This window comes from Zeus faber (genome assembly GCF_960531495.2).
Source record: "Zeus faber genome assembly, chromosome: 5".
Taxonomy (NCBI): Eukaryota; Metazoa; Chordata; class Actinopteri; order Zeiformes; family Zeidae; genus Zeus; species Zeus faber.
This window is the reverse complement of record NC_137192.1, coordinates 33,145,744-33,162,254: the sequence shown is the minus strand read 5'-3', so window position 1 is coordinate 33,162,254 and position 16,511 is coordinate 33,145,744. Positions and strand designations below refer to the sequence as shown.

At 46.0% G+C, this 16,511-nt stretch overlaps 1 protein-coding gene across 1 annotated transcript in view; it reads left to right on the top strand.

Moving 5' to 3' along the window:
* col7a1 (collagen, type VII, alpha 1) overlaps window positions 1-16,511 on the top strand; it is a gene marked incomplete at its 5' end in the record, with an annotated part of 58,728 nt that overhangs the window by 16,252 nt on the left and 25,965 nt on the right. The window contains 34 exons of the mRNA XM_080001154.1: window positions 3,441-3,700; window positions 3,909-3,950; window positions 4,448-4,474; window positions 4,587-4,631; window positions 4,729-4,842; window positions 4,924-4,995; window positions 5,092-5,127; window positions 5,210-5,263; window positions 5,359-5,433; window positions 5,531-5,644; window positions 7,142-7,168; window positions 7,319-7,372; window positions 7,930-8,001; window positions 8,131-8,190; window positions 8,282-8,317; window positions 8,419-8,463; window positions 8,571-8,606; window positions 9,515-9,586; window positions 10,058-10,117; window positions 10,316-10,351; window positions 10,490-10,570; window positions 11,291-11,326; window positions 11,446-11,490; window positions 11,671-11,742; window positions 11,881-11,925; window positions 12,029-12,064; window positions 12,257-12,298; window positions 12,617-12,697; window positions 12,796-12,831; window positions 12,933-12,968; window positions 13,733-13,813; window positions 13,933-13,968; window positions 16,009-16,080; window positions 16,195-16,239. Of these exons, the coding sequence (XP_079857280.1) occupies window positions 3,441-3,700; window positions 3,909-3,950; window positions 4,448-4,474; window positions 4,587-4,631; window positions 4,729-4,842; window positions 4,924-4,995; window positions 5,092-5,127; window positions 5,210-5,263; window positions 5,359-5,433; window positions 5,531-5,644; window positions 7,142-7,168; window positions 7,319-7,372; window positions 7,930-8,001; window positions 8,131-8,190; window positions 8,282-8,317; window positions 8,419-8,463; window positions 8,571-8,606; window positions 9,515-9,586; window positions 10,058-10,117; window positions 10,316-10,351; window positions 10,490-10,570; window positions 11,291-11,326; window positions 11,446-11,490; window positions 11,671-11,742; window positions 11,881-11,925; window positions 12,029-12,064; window positions 12,257-12,298; window positions 12,617-12,697; window positions 12,796-12,831; window positions 12,933-12,968; window positions 13,733-13,813; window positions 13,933-13,968; window positions 16,009-16,080; window positions 16,195-16,239 (2,081 nt within the window). The remainder of the gene's footprint in view (window positions 1-3,440; window positions 3,701-3,908; window positions 3,951-4,447; window positions 4,475-4,586; window positions 4,632-4,728; window positions 4,843-4,923; window positions 4,996-5,091; window positions 5,128-5,209; window positions 5,264-5,358; window positions 5,434-5,530; window positions 5,645-7,141; window positions 7,169-7,318; window positions 7,373-7,929; window positions 8,002-8,130; window positions 8,191-8,281; window positions 8,318-8,418; window positions 8,464-8,570; window positions 8,607-9,514; window positions 9,587-10,057; window positions 10,118-10,315; window positions 10,352-10,489; window positions 10,571-11,290; window positions 11,327-11,445; window positions 11,491-11,670; window positions 11,743-11,880; window positions 11,926-12,028; window positions 12,065-12,256; window positions 12,299-12,616; window positions 12,698-12,795; window positions 12,832-12,932; window positions 12,969-13,732; window positions 13,814-13,932; window positions 13,969-16,008; window positions 16,081-16,194; window positions 16,240-16,511) is intronic.

Below are 16,511 nucleotides of genomic sequence, written 5' to 3'. Positions count from 1 at the left end.
TTCCAAAATACCTCAAATAATGTAAAACAAAATTTTTCAATTTTTTGTCACATTGATGTTTAAAGAATAACTATCCTAGTTGTATAACAAAAATAACTACTAATGAAAAAGTATAGTTAATAAATAATTACACAACTCTATACCAACACATATATTTAAATTTAATTTGTATATATATATGTATATATATATATAATATGAAACAAAAAATATTTCTGCTCTATTCCTGTTCAAAAATGTTTTTTGTTATTCGTCATGCCTTTAGCCGCATTTTAAATTTACGCTCCGGGGGGGCGCGGGGTTCACCGTGCTTGGCTCTTAATGTTATTACCAAAGCGAGACTTTTCTGGGCTGTATTTAAAAAGTATTCTTAATTAATTTACAAAAAAATTTAAGAAAAAAAGTCATTGGGCTCTGAGACGGGAGGCGGCTCCCATCGCTCACAGTTCATAGAGCCGACACATCACTACACGATGCACCACACGCCAAGTGGGCGTGGTGCGAACAGCGACAGGGCCACCGTTAGTGAGGAAATATATACGTAGAAAAAAAAAACGCAATTTTACTTATTTTGGGGAGAGGAACTGATCCCTTTTTGGTGTCGATCCTATTGATGCGAGAGGTAGCATCGATACTTTTGGTGTCGATCTGCTTAAATACTTCATTACAGACATGTGACATGACCAGTCAAGTCATACAGCAGGAGCACCGGCGCATCCTCCGCGCTCTCCCCGGGCGTGGCGCTCTACGTCCGGACAGCAGGCAGCGGGGGCGACGCCCCCCAGAGCCCGTGTTGGCGTGACCAATTTGACCTCGAACTCGCCCTCCTCCCAACCCGATCGCAGAGCGGTTCCAGAAATGATCAGATCAGGGGTCGGAGAGAGTCCCTCGGTCCGCTCCGAACGTCCCCGCATATAATCCCAGAGCGCAGATTCGGGAACCGTGGATTACGGAACCTCGGGACGCTGTAATACATCCCTAACATGACCAAACTGGACCCTGCAGCTTTATTTATTATTATTATTATTATTATTATTATTATTATTATTATTATTAATAATAATAATAATAATATTGTGTAAAAGTAACAAATTACTAGTGGTGGAAAGTAACGGATTACTAATGAAAGTAATGATTACTAGTTATAAAATGTAACGGATTACCAGTTAAAGTAACTGATGACTAGTTGCGTAAAGTAACAAATTTCTAGTTGTGGAAAGTAACTGATTACTAGTTGTGGAAAGTAAATAATTATTAGTGAAAGTAACTGATTACTAGTTATGGTAAGTATGGGGGATGGTAGCTCAGGCGGTAGAGCTGGTGGTCTAGTGATCTAAAGGTTGCTGGTTGGATCCCAGGCTCCTCCTGCTAGCATGCTGTAGTGTCCTTGAGCAAGACACTTAACCCCTAATTGCTCCTGATGGCTGCGTCCGTCGGTGTTTGAACAATTGTAAGTGGCTTTGGATAAAAGCGTCTGCTAAATGTAATGTAATGTAAGCAACAGATTACTTGAGAAAGTAACGGATAACTAGTGATGAAAAGTGATGCATTTCTAGTGGTAGAAAGTAACAAAGCACAAGAGTACAAAAGCTAAACATTCATCAAGTATTTGTTCTAACTTATTATGAATACTGACATATTCGTTTCTCCGACTTTTTACTCCATTACTTTTCAAATACCTGTGCTTTTTACTCGCCTACATTTCTAATTCCTCTGTTCTTTTTACTCTATTACATTTCCAACAATGTAACTTTAGTTGAAAAAAAGGAAAAATCGGGATCTATATATGATTCTACCTGTACTATATATCTTGTAAGTAGTAATCAGGATCTGCATGGCTGGTTTTAAGCCTCGTCCAAACTTAAACAGCGTTTTTTCATTGAAAACCAAGATTTGGAAAAGCTCCGTTTTCTGGTGTTGGCGTGGACGGTGAAACGGAGGTTTTTCTTCCACTTCACACTAATGTGACTGTAATTGAGTATTTTATTTTGTACTTTTTTAAGTTGGTGCGTTTGAACACATACCCACTGTTATGTAATCTATAACTTTCTCCTTTCTACCCGAGTATTCTACGGGCTACACATAAAAAAAGGTTATTTCTTTGAAACATTATTTAATTCCCACCAATGAGGGCGGCTGTTACATGCACTTAGAGATGAATGATCTTTAAATCCATAACATATTAATAAATGACTCTGCTGCTTAGCTCTGAGCTTTTAATCAAACGATGATCAATTATTCATGTGGAGACGGTTAATTTTGTTGCCACTTTTTGCACCTTTTATTGGAGGACACAAGGATCACACACAAGGAGCTTTAAAGGTAATTAACACTCTTGAGTAGTTTGAGGAATCGATACTTTGCGTTTGCATTTACATTTAAATATTCCATTGAAAACCAAGATCACACTACATTACATTATCTTCAATTAACTTAACTAATATCTATCTGTCTGTCTGTATCTATAATATCTATCTATCCGTCCATCTGTATCTGTCTGACTATCTATCTATAATATCTATCTGTCTGTCTGTCTACAGAACTAAAGTTTAACTGCACAGTTTCTCTCTTCCTGTAGTTGTGTTTTTGGTTTTATATCTGTTTTAATGCCATTTTATTATATGTCTATGTGGCAGTTTCCCCTGCCACGCGCCACCCAAGTGGCGCATGGCAGAAGACGTGGATTGTAAACACCAGTTTATTGTCGAGAGTGGGCCGGTTGGAATTATCCCAGGAGACATGATGGGGCTCCTCTCCTGACTGTGAGTGTGGGGATGGGGGTTTTACCTGTTGCTCGTATGCAGGTCTGCAGCCACCCCGATCCCAGTCACCTAGATCCAGGTCAGGTGTGGCTGCTCACCACATCATCCCCACACCACAATCGATCTCACATTTAAATTAGGTTACGAAATCTCTCTTCCGGTGCGTTTAGTTATCTGGTGCTCATATGAAGGGTAGTTGGTACTAATACAGGGATAATTCTTTTTTAAATAAATGTTATCTTCTTTTCAAACACTTCATTATTTATCTATATGAATTCAAGTACAGACTAAGACGTATCAGACTATTATTAGGGGTCCAGCCCGCAGCCCCCTTTTGTTATTGTTATTGCTCGGCGTTTATTTTGTATTTTTTTATCTCGTTTTTTGGACTGAAGGTATCCGAAACACAACAACAGACATGGTTGAAGTCTCGTTATAACTGGGACGTTCAGACGTCTTGACGTTCGAGTTTGATCAATATCGATCTACATTTGGGGCAGAAATGAGTGAAAAACGGCCGTAATTTCATAACTTTCAGGAGCCGCTTTGTGACATCATCATCCAAAGTGATATAATTCCAAGCTAATTACTGCAGCTATATTTATTATTATTATTATTATTATAGGGAAGATATTGACCCTGTACAGTTCAAAATTCCCCTTTCCCTGGCTGTCCTAGGTTTGACGGTGTTGGCGGTGGGCATCGGGCGCGCAGACGTGGAGGAGCTCCGCCGGGCCGTGACGGATCAGAGCACCCAGAACCTGATGTACACTCGAGACGCCGCTCAGCTGGGGACGCTCCACTCCGACCTGGCCGATCTGCTCTGCGGCATCGCCAGGATACCAGAGGTGGGCAAAGACGACAGGATGCTGAAGATCATCCTAATATCCTTCAACTTCTTCAACTTATTCGGCGCAAAAGAACAATGCGTCCGCTTTGTCCGGGACGCCTCAGCTGCATAACGCAAAAAAATATTCCTCAAAGAAAATACGTTTCCGCATTGATTGATATTGGTCGACAGGGCAGTGTTTGTGGTGTCATTTTCATTCAAATGCGTGTGATGTCTTTCAAGCTGATGAGATAAGGTGAAAATGGACAGAACAGGTGGATGTCATACATGAGGATTCTGTTCTTGTGTTGGTGCAGACGAGTCCAGGGGCCGAGCGCTGCACCCTGCAGTGCCCTCCGGTGAGTTTGAATATCCACGAGACTAACAACTAACAAAGAGATGCGTGCATACCCTGTCTGTGATACTTTTATGGCATCCATCGTGGTTTCAGGGAGTGAAAAATAAAACTGAAGGTTTGTTCCTCAGTACTTTGTAGCCTACAGCAGGTAGTGTTTTTTTTTATCTTCGTGAATCTTTTGATAAACGAGGCTGTTTTTATTTCATTTCATCTTAGTGTGCTGCACGTGCTTGTATGTACAGTATGTATGCATCTTATTTTTTAACATATATATTAGGTATTTACAATGAAATTAATTAAATTCCAACAAAAATTGAAGTCATGGTCCATACCCGTCCCCAAATCAACTCATATTCATTCAATTCATTTAGATGCCAGATTTTTTTGTCAATTTGATTTATTTTCGTGGTTTTAATGGAGTGGTTTACGTTTGTCTTTTGAAAGGCATTCCTCCATCTGTGTTTCTAAACCTTTCATTGTGTTTCCTGCGTCCTTCAGGGTGAAAGGGGAGAACGGGGAGAGAAGGTAGCGTCCAGTACAAAATGCCTCCCGCTTAATCGTTTCGGTGTCAGACAGGTTTAAAAAAAACAAAAAAACAAAAACATTCTCCTGATCGCTCCGCGGCTTGACTCCCCAGGGCCAGGCTGGCAGAGACGGTGCGTACGGACGCAAGGGAGAACCGGTGAGTCGCCGCTGCTCGGGGGGAACACGTTCCTGGCTTTGAGAGTTCTGAGGTCTTCATCCAACGGGGATTATACTGTGTGTGTCTCGTGTTTCAGGGCCGGGATGGTTTGCCCGGAAGGGAGGGTCCTCGGGGCCCGGAGGGACGCCAGGGCCTGCCCGGCCGCACTGAGGGCCCCTCGGTCGGGGTCAGAGGAGAGAAGGGCGAGAGGGTGAGGCCCCTGACCAGATCCTCATCAAAGCTTCCGCAATTTAGAGCGGGCAGATTGTCTGACAATGCTGTTGGTGTCCAGGGCTTCCCCGGGCTTGACGGGAACCCAGGGCTGCCCGCCAGACCCGGGGCCCCCGGGTCCGCAGGGGTGCCGGTGAGTCTCGGTGGAACAAATCGTCAATCTGCGAGGGTAAATATTCAATGGTTGGAATGAACGGGCTTTGAAATAACCGCGCTTGGTCTCATCCAGGGCACCCAGGGCCTGCCGGGCGTCAGAGGAGATCCAGTAAGTACCAGTGACGCAGCGAGAGTCAGAATGAAATGTCGAAATTTGACCTGAGAGCCCGTCCCTCCTTCTGTCCCCCCAGGGCGAACCGGGTGTGGGCGGGACACAGGGACCGAAGGGTGACAGGGGCGAAAGGGTGAGTTTGGGTGGGCATCAACTCAGCGGAGCGGCGGTGGTATTTGGGTTTCCGCCAGATTTTGGGACCGTGCTCCTGCTCCGTTGTCGTTCCAGGGTGAGCCCGGCGGTGCTGTCTCCGGAGGTGGTCTCCCAGGGAGGAAAGGGGAACCGGGAATTCCGGGAATACCTGTGAGGGCAGATCCGTGTTTATGCACTTTTTCCTTTATTTGGGCTTTCCCTTTGCTTCGGAAGAGGCTGAATTTGATTGACACTATCTTTCACTTAGGGCAACCCAGGCCGGCCAGGTGCCGACGGATCCAAAGGGTTTCCTGGAGCACCGGGGACATCGGGACAAGATGGCCGCCCCGGGATACCAGGAACACCAGGCCAATCCATCAAGGTTCGCTTTCTTCTCCTTCTTTTTTCCCATTTCACTCAGTATGAAAATACAAAGAATACTCGTTTTTTTCCATGTGACAACTGAGCCATTAGTTGTTACAATTTGATTATTCACAAAAGATTTGACCTTTTCATTTGATATAGTTCATGAGATATTTAGATGAAATACTTAAGTCAGACTTATACATATAGAGACTTATACAGACTTGTATACAATCTGTGAAAAGTCTGAGGTGAAAACAAAATAATAATTGGTGTTCTGTGAATTTGTATTGTATCTTTTCATTTACATGAAGAGATGAAGAGCCAAAATTGTTGAAGTAACACATGTGAAGGTTCAAACATAAGAAGAAATAATGACAAAATACAGCAAATTATAAAAAACTTAATCAGAATGCCATTGCTTAGCTTTTTTGTCTTTATGCATTTTTGATAAATGTTATGTAAAAAAAAAAAATATATATATATATATATATATATATAATATTTATTTATGATCTCCACTCAACTGATTTTTTTATAAATACTGACATTGGGTTTACCAGACAGAAAGGACAATTAGTTATGATTCTTTTTCTTTATTGGTGCATTCTCTGAAAGAACCAGTGTCCCATTTGAAAAGTACTGGTGTAGTGAGGGAACATGGCCACATGGTGGCAGCATTTGGCCATTGACTGTGTGACTCAAACATCAATGTTTTATGGAGGCGACTCTACAGTTGCTAAGCCACAGAGTTGGAAGGGCTGCATTATTCAGACGTCAAATCAGTTCTAATAAAATCTAATTTAATCTTTAATTTTTTTTCATGAGACCTTCTTGGGTCTTTGAAAAGTTGTGTTGTAAGATACAAAAATTGAGCCGTCCCAACCATGGTCATGACATTGAACCTCTGCCCATTCCAACATTTTTTTTTTTGTTGTGAAGAAAACCAAAATCGAAATTCCTTTATGTAAAGCTAAATATTTATTTGAGTAAGCTGGGATTTAAATAATAAGGCCATTGAGATTTATTTGGCTCTGCATCATGTATCAAGCATCTGATGCGATCCGGTCGAGTGTTTTCAAGATTTTCTAGTGAATGTGCAACAATTTCCTTTAAAAGTCACACAAAGTTGTGCCTCCAACACCTGCAGGAAAAAAAGAAAAACAGCATTTTGGAGATTTTGCAGTGAATACAAAGGACCCGGAGTTTGGGAAGAATCGGCCGGAGGGGGGGCTGGGGGCGCTTAACGTATCTCTGCTGTCACACTCAACCTTTGTATATCTGGACAATCTGCAGCCCCCTATTCCTTCAACAGCCCTTATCACCCACTGAGCTGCAGAGGACTTGATGTTCAGACACAGCGCACAGTGTGTGTGTGTGCGTGTGAGATAACCAAAGGGTCATTTCTGTCTGTTGAGCAAGGTTGTCATAAAAAAAAAAAACATTTTCCTCATTACAATAATCAACTTATTTACTCTGCCTCTCTCTCTCTCTCTCGCTCTCTATCTGTGCACAGGGAGATGTGGGCAGCCCAGGAGAAAGGGTGAGTCACACCATTTGTGGCTTATCCCAGCAAGACAGTGATGTCCCGAGGAAGTGGCGAGCATAACGATTCTCTGCTCTTATCTGTGTGTGTGTGTGTGTGTGTGTGTGTGTGTGTGTGTGTGTGTGTGTGTGTGTGTGTGTGTGACAGGGGCCCCCGGGGGTCGGCAGCGGGGCGACGGTGAAGGGCGACAAGGGCTCCCCAGTAAGCTCTGTCAATCACAGGCGATGCGATGACGCGTGTGTTGTGTAGTGAGTGCAGCCGGTGTCGGGAAGGAGAGCGTGACGTCTCCCCGTCGCTCGCCAATGGTACCGCGGGGTTATTTCACGGACGCTGAGTAAGTGCGGCCGGAGTCTCGCGCCGAGCGGCGTCACCGATGAGGACTTTTGACGGGAAATGCGTCACTGATGTCACTCACCCAGGAACACGGAGCTTGAGAGTGATATAGGCTGTAATTGAGCGTCGTTCCGGGAGTGCGCTGAATCATCATTTTGTGGCCTCGCGCCGAGATAATATCTGCAAAATGGAGAGTTTTTCATGTTAAAGCTTTGAGGTGGCCACTTAAAGCGGAGGTGTGCTGGTAACGCCTCGAGAAAACCCCAAATTAAAAAAAAGGGGGCGGACCGAGCCGCAAAACATGGAAGAGAGGGGCGACCGTGACCACGCCCGGGTCCGTTCTCTTAACTTGGCTCCCAAGGGTTGAAAAAACAGCTGCAGGCGACACCGTCCTCGCGTTTAATTAACATGGACTTCATCCCCAGGGCACTCCGGGACCAGCAGGGACTCCCAGCCCCAGAGGGCTCCCAGGATCCCAGGGGGCTAAAGGAGACAAGGTAGGCACTGGTTCCTGGTCAGTCAGGACGGCAGCGGGAGGGTTTGTGCCGGCGGTGGTGTCCATCGCTGAGAAATGACCGTTTCTGCCGCCGTTTTTTTTTTTTGTTTGTTCGTGTTTTTTTTCGAAGGGCGAGCCTGCAGAGAGGTCGCCGGGACCCCCAGCACGGCCCGGAGAGCCTGGAGACAGGGTAGATGTGACCGACATTAGACATGTGGAGAACGAGAGTTGACGTGAGTGCTTGAGAGTCCCCCCCCCCCCTGACCGCTGGTCTCTTACAGGGTCCGCGTGGGCCTCCGGGAGAAGTAGGCAGCAAGGTAAGGGCCAGGTCATATCTTCGCCCGGGCCGCCACGAGCGATCGATGCGGGCGCGCGTCACAGTCGTCGCTCGCCGGTTTGATCTTCTCCGTCTCCGCAGGGTGACCGCGGGCAGCCGGGGGAGGCCGGATCGCACGGAGACAGGGTGAGTCCGAGTCGGAACCGTTCCGGTGGTTGACCGCGGCTCGTAGGCCCGGCGTGAACTGGTCCGGTGGCGGTCAAGCCGTCTGAACGCTTGTGTCTTGTCGCCAGGGGGAGCGGGGCCCAGCGGGGGAGGCCGGCGACAGGGTGAGTCCGGCGGTGCCGGTTTTGGTATTCGAGGTCGTCTCCGGTTCATCGGGTTCAGCCGTCTCTCGCCAGGGGACTGGGCTGCGCTTCATCTGAATAATTTATCTCACAGGGGGAGCCAGGCAAGCCGGGCCTCGCTGGAACACCGGGGCTCCGGGTGAGTGGCGCGCCCAACCCCCGTCTGTGACGGGCACACGTTGCGAGGGTTTTATTTCGGTAATTGCCTCTTTGACCCGAGCGTTCAAGGCGCATAATTCATACCAATTTATCCGAGTGTGTGTGTGTGTGTGTCATCAGGGCTTGCCGGGGATCACCGGAGCGCCGGGGGAAAAGGTGAGATGCGGTCGCGGTTCAATCCAGCAGCCCGGGAGCACATCACAGACACAGATAAAACCTTTTATTTAAGCGTCCATGGTTTGTAATGACTGATTGTCAATCTCACGCGCACATCTTCTTCATTGATCTGGTGGTTTGGCAAAAGTCTCGAGACCCCCGCGGCGGCGTTAATCAATGCAGTTAAATTAGAGGGAACCTGCCGCAGGGTTGTTTCTAGCCTCAAAAATGTGAGATCAGTGTTGGATTGGAATGTTAGTTTAATAGCCCCGTAAAAGCAGCCAGAAGACGGACTAATGAACCCATCGACCCGCTCCTTCCTAGGGAGACCAAGGCGCGCGCGGAGAACCGGGCAGAAGCGTGAGTGTAAAGATATTTAATGTGACATGTTGTTCCCCTGATTTTTGGAATTTCTTGGAGTTGATTGTCCGCTCATATACACGTCCAGGGTCCGGGTCTTCCAGGCAACAAAGGAGCACAGGTGGGATTTGCATTTGTCTCTTGATGTGAAACTACGTAAGCTCATTATTTTATTAAATTTTTTACAAAATGTTGAGTTTGGTTTGTTCCCGCAGGGAGAGCGAGGCCCGTCTGGTCCCGAGGGGCCGAGGTCGGAGAAGGGGGAGCCGGGTGTGAAGGGGGACAGAGTGAGTCTCTGGTCGCATCTACTCATATGAAGGCTGATAGTTTTTTTTGTTGGGCGAAAGGTTTGCTGCGTAGGTGCAGTGTCGGCTTCCTGGTTGTCGACCCTTTTCTTGATACTCTCCTCCTTCACACTAATAGTCATTTAAAATAAATTAAAAAATCAATATTTTGGGTTAATATATTCATATATTATAATAATCATTTTGTGAGAAGCCGTGTTATAAGCAGGATAATGTGGTGGAAGCCGGTCATTACCTCAAAATAACTGCCGTTCTGCCATCCTGCCGTTATTTTGTGTTATTTTTACATATATATCAGGCTTGAAAGTAGTGAAAATGTGGGGATGAGGGTGTTAATGCTCAAACACATTGGCACTTTCATTATATTCATGTAATTTCCTTTGACAACTGAATTTATTTTAGTCCACCGCAAACTTTCTAATCGCTCGCTCTCACATTTTCTCCCTCTGAAAGGGATCGCCAGGAGTAGGGGCTCCAGGCCAGCCGGGGCCTAAAGGAGACTCTGGAGATCAGGTAATTCCGAAAAAATGCTGCTGCAATATACCCCTCCAGGGCAGCAAACTGCACCATCTTATTTCAAACACCTTTTATAGCCGCAGTTATCCGTTTATTATTCCACACCGGGTGCCGGCTTCTGTCAATTTAGGTCATACCCTAAAACCACACATACTGGCACCGTGGTCCTAAATAAACATGCTGTTCTTCCTCCAGGGACCTGCTGGGATCAGTGGGAAGCCGGGGGCCAAGGTTAGAGAAGTGCTCCCTCTTCTGTGGTGCAATCAGTTTTAGTTTCAGGGATTTACAAAGCGCTGACCGCCTTGGTGAGTTCCCGTCTCAGTGGACGTAGCCTTAACCGGCCCTAAAGTTATTATTACCGCATTTCAGGGAGACCAGGCTGAACCGGGAGAGCGAGGAGAGAACGGGCGGCCGGGACTTCCAGGAAAAAATGGACTTCCTGGGAAGGAGGTTGGAGTCTCTCACGGGGCTTTCCTTATGTCTTGCCTGCAAAGAAATAACAATTATCGCCGATGTCGACATCAACCATGCTGCAACTATGAAAACTGTCCAGTTTTTGTTATTAATCTACTTCACCGGAAATATCCAGCAATTCACCGGAGATACAGTTACATTACATTACATTGATCAGACGCTTTTATCCAAAGCGACTTACAATTATTCAAACACCGACGGACGCAGCCATCAGGAGCAATTAGGGGTTAAGTGTCTTGCTCAAGGACACTACAGCATGCTAGCAGGAGGAGCCTGGGATCCAATCAGCAACCTTTAGATGACTAGACCACCAGCTGAGCCTGAGCTACCATCTCCGTTCTGAGTTCTGAGCTCCGACTTCCAGCTCGGGTTCATCACCATCCCTGTCTAGTAACAATAGAGTATGCCATTCCGATGGAAGTCCCTTAACTATTCTGTCGTCGAATCCTAGTTTTAAAGTTTGAGCGTGTTTTGCATGGAGCCGCGTTGGAGGTTTTAACAAGTCCGTGTCGGGCTTTGTTCCATTTCTCCAACCACGCATTTCTTCCCGGTGACGCCACGCTAGAGGTAAAACGAATAGAGCTTCGTTGTTTAGCGACAGTCCGCGTCCTCCCTCCCGCGTCACCCGCCGATGTCAAAACACCCCGCACTTCGAGGGCTTTCGTGCAATGAACCCGCGGCGCTTGTGTCTTACAGGGAGCGAGAGGAGAAAAGGGCGACGACGGAACGCCTGTAAGGACCTGCCTGTTTCACCTACCCTCCGTCCGCTTTCACTCATCTTCTTTTCCGAGTTGCGGCAATTGTTGCTCACCCTTTTCCTTTTCTCCCCCCGGGCCTCGCCGCGCCACCAGGGAGAGTCCGGCCTTCCCGGAAAGAACGGCGAACGAGGGCTGAGGGTAGGGGAAGTCTCAAAAACTCTCAAAACCACTTTCGGACTAGTTCCTCTCGTCTCCACAGTACTTACTGTATCTTGCCCCTTTCACCCGAAATGCCATCTATTTATCCTTGAGCGACATTGTTCTGCTGTGGCCAAATGCCAGCCTCAGAGCGGTGACATTTTTATCGACTCCCTTCAGGGACTGCCAGGTCAGCCGGGACGACTGGGCGAGAAAGGAGACGTCGGGGACCCGGGAGAGCACGGTCGGAATGTGAGACACGTTTATTTATCATCTCTCGGGCAGGTTATCGATGTGAGCGTTAAGCTGCGACGCTTTGAAAAAAAAAATAAAATGAAAAATGGGGAGGTGTCGGCCGCTGAAGCTTTATTGACGCCAGTTCGATTGCAGGGCAGTCCTGGAGCTGCGGGACCCAGAGGAGATAAAGGAGAGCAGGTTCGTCACCTTGTTTTGTTTTTTATCGGTCGCCCTGCATTGTCCGTGTCGGTGTCGTCGGCGTTGACGTATGTTTTTGTTTTTTATCCTTTTTGGTTTTAAGGGAGCGCAGGGCCCTCCGGGGCCGCCAGCGAAGGCGGTGAGTCTGCGCCGTAATGCTTTGAATCAACTTCTGCATTGCAATGTCCACGCGCTTCCTCTTTTAAATCTAGCGTGTAGTCGCCGTTAAACCAAGCCCCGTGGTTTAGAATGAAGACGCCGTATAATACTTCATCTTCGAAATTAATCGACCAACCAACTCTTGAAGAGCGTCTCACTCTCCCCCCGTTAGGTCGATGTCACGCCCCAGCTGGGAGGAGGCAGAGGAGAGAAGGTGTGTTATGGTACATTACTGCATATCATAATGCATATTGTACTGGCTCCTGTCCAAACCTACTACATCTGTATAAGCCATCTCATATTTTATTGAGAGCAGCCGGATGAGATCCAACTTTAGCACGGAACGACCTCGTCCTTTTATTGCACTCGTCATTTAAGAATACGGTTTCATGTGATTTACACACTCGCACAAATCCGATGGGCGTATAGTCAATTTAAGTGGGCGCAAAAAAAAAAAAGAAAGAAAAGGAATCAACCGCAGCGAGAAAAGGCCCGGCGCTGCTGAACTCTGACACTGGGGTTTGGTTTCCAGGGAGACGCCGGCGACCCGGGGGAGCACGGCGGCAAAGGGCAGAAAGGGGAGTCGGGGACGGCGGGCCTTCCAGGAATACAGGTGAGTTATTCTGGTGGTTGTTAAACGCTCCAGTTAGCATCTGATGGGTCATGGCCAAGTATTGATGAGGGTCTCTTTCCACCGCTGTGTCTTTAAAGGGTGCGGAGGGACAGCGCGGACTGCCAGGGGCCAGAGTGAGTCTGATGAATTCCTATGAATCTGTCTGTTACGCCCAACGTTCCTGTGAATATGTCAGATCGCTGATCTGAATGTCTCTTCTTTACCTCTGCTCCAGGGCGATCCGGGAGGACGAGGACCCGCTGGAGACAAGGTGGGGGGAGTGGGGATCAATGTCACGCAGTCACACAAATGAACTACGATAGTTACGGCGCGACATGAGTTCACATTCTGTACAGGCAGACAGCTCTTTTTTTGTGGCATTTGCGAATATCAAACACTTGTTTTTATCTTCTTGATAACAAAGGACTGTGGAGGATGCACAGGGATGGTAACATTGGAAGTGCTGTCTCGTGTTCACAGCGCTACACATCAGAGTCACATCATTTATATGGTGATTTTTGAATAAAGAGGAGGTTCTCAATCATTGCGCTCAGTGGAGTGCAGTGTTGCGCGTGGAACAGGAGTATCACATACAATACAACTGACATTAAACATTGCATGACAACTGTGATGATATACTGTAACAGCTCTAGGATATTTTGCGATAAGCACGCTTTGCAGTAAGTGTCCATAGCCAGCCTGCAGCCAGGGAAGTGTTTATCTCTAATTTGTTCACTAATGGAATCCTGACGGGACTATTTTTGTGAGCAGATCCAAATAAAAGACAGAATAGTCCTAATCCGTTGTGCCGAAATTAACATTATCTGATCCAGAGCTTATTAAACTGTTAGGGTCCGGGGTATCAAATGTTGGTTGCAGATGCTCAAGAAAATATCAGCCGTGTTGGTGTACGGTGTCACGGCACGAGCTGGAGTCAGGTTCACTTATCATCCCCTTTCTTATTGAGCGAACATGGATGTAAGCAATAGAATACAATATGCTGACAGCGCTCCTGATGCGTTTTCCTCTGACCAGGGCGAACGAGGCGCAGCGGGGCTGGATGGACGAGCCGGCCTGGACGGTAAACCGGGTTCAGCAGGACCAGCTGGCCAGAGGGTAACTTTATTTTTACTGTGGACCCAAATGTGACGAAAGTCCAATAATAGTGATACCAACCGAAACACCAATAACCATGAGTGTTTTTTTTTTTTTGTTTTGTTTTACTTCTACAACAGGGGGATCTAGGCAAACAGGGCGATCCAGGCAGGGATGTGAGTGTCCCTCCGTCTCTGTTGAATAATGAAATGTAGCCTGATTATTCATTGCATGATACGGTCCCAGGACATTCTGAGCGTCAAACACTGCATTCCTGCGTTCTGGTGTTTCTTTTTTGTTTTTTTTTATGCACTATAATGTGCTTTTTTCTGCATCAGTTTATGGTGCCGATGTCTTTATTTATGTAAAGAAAAGCGTCTTTCAAAACGACACTACAATGCGCGCCGGCCTGCGCAGCACAAGTCGTGCACGACAGCATAATCAAGAATTTTTTTTAAATATTGGCACGGCGGCCATCAGTTCATCAAGCACTCACCACTATTTGCAGGGCACTCAGTGAGCCTTCCGCTCTGCGACCTCATCCACGATGTGCCCCGTGTCCAAGTTCTTCACCCACACATTTTTAATTGGGAACATGGCCAATCCACTCCATGTGTTCATCCTGCCCCCGTCGTGCTCCTCAGATCGTTTTTAATGAGCGTTCGTTTGGAGAGTGGGCGCTCGGCGGGTGCGACGGCGACCGGAAGAGTCAGAAACTGTTGACAGGTGATCGATGACGAGGCACAGATGTTGTTGATGACCAAGGCAGCATGTATTACCCGGCGTACATTTGGAGGCGGTTCACTCTTGCGTGCGCAAGTTGTAACGTGAGCGTGCAAATAAAGCACCGGCTCACGCAACGCAACATTTCAAACGGATTTAATCCATTTAATGGTTTGGTTTTATGGTTTGGTCATGTTAAGGGCCCGGCCGCACTGTCTGGGCCTGTCTTCTGGCATTTGCCCAAATGCCAGATGGCCAATCCATCACTGTGCTAAAGTAATACATTTTTTGTGTGCAATCAATGTTTAAGATGGAAAATAAAAATGTCAAGTGTTTCTGATTATAATTAGGATTATTATGATCTTACATTAGTCGGCTCAATGTTTGAAATTAAATTTGAGGGGTATGTAGCTGGTACTGCTGCATGTAATTCTACTAATGCAGTCTGGATGCACGTCCTGCACAGCCTGCTGTTCCGAGACCCTCAGCGGATCAGGATTCCTAAAAAACCACGCGTGGTAATAGGCGGTGGCTACGCACACCCATGGGGGTGGCGCTCAGATGATTGGTGCAGGTGGAAGCGTGCGTGTAAATCTGGTCGGCATTTTCTACGTGTGGTGTGTGTTTGTGTGTGTCGCCTCGTATTACTCGTATGCAGAGTGAACCTGTCGCTCGTTGTAGCTGTTTTAAACAATTAAGCTTATTAATAGACTGATTGGCGACATGGGCTTTTTGTCCTGTAACTGCTAAGGTATTCATATTATATAAATAGGTATATATTTTCGGAAGCCATGCGGTATGTTACTAAGTTTTAAATGACCTAAAATAAGTTATTGCTGTGCAGTTGAGCAGGCAGTTCAGTTGTGACGCTTTCACACTCTGAGCCAAATATTGGCTCAGAGTATGAAAGTTATGGATATACAATGTAAACTCACTTTGGTTATAGTTTGGTTATAGTATAGTATATTCTAATTATCTCCTTATTTAAAATTTGTTACCTTTTGAAGTACATTTTATTTATTGGATTTATATATGTTTATTAGGTGTCTAGGTCTGATAAATAGTTTGTTTTTTTGGAAACTGTGCTGGCTATAGAGGGCGCTATGGAGCTAAAATCCATATTTTCACCTTTCCTGGAGCAAGTTGCATATGAACCGTGCATGATCTCTGCAGCGCCACTTACTTCCTCTAACATGCAAAACGGTGACAAAAAACATTTATCAGTGTTTGGGATATTTTATTTTCGACAAACATTTAGATAAGCATGGCTCCTATCGAGGCCCTCAAGTGTCTGAATTGGTGTCTGGCCACCACGGAACATCAAATAATTATAATGCAATATTTAAAACACTACAGTGAATAAATTGAGACACGCACGTCGCCATGGTATTGATTAGTTAAAATAACTGCATTAACGTACCAAAATGATATTTATGTTATCATGCCTGTGCAATGCTGTTATATTCTGCTCTGCTCTGGTCTTTCCTTGCCAGGGTCTACCAGGACTCAGAGGGGAGCAGGGCCTCCGGGGCCCAGTCGGACCCCCTGGGACCCCCGGAACACCGGTGAGTGTAAAGACACACACACATGTTCCCCCATTCATCTCTCTTGTGCCTTAAAAAAAAAAAAAAGGAACATTCTCAACATGTGTCTGATTTGTATTTTCTCTGATTTTTAAGGGTAAAGCTGGAGAAGATGGCAAAGCTGGAGCTCCTGGGAAAATGGTGACTTTTCTCTGAACCAAAACTCATTCCTCAGTTTAGAAACTCCAGCTTCACTAACGACCATAATGATGCTTTTTTAAATCTTTTTTTTTTTTTTTTTTTTTTATCTTATCTGTCTTTTTATCTTTGATCTCTTTATTTATTTATGTCCGTGCACACTTTCCTGGAGATTCTTATCGTAACACCGAGTTGCTTTGTAGAACCTTTTATATAGATCAATTTAGACACGTTTGAACTTTCACGACTCATTTCGTAGCTGTGACTCGTTTCAC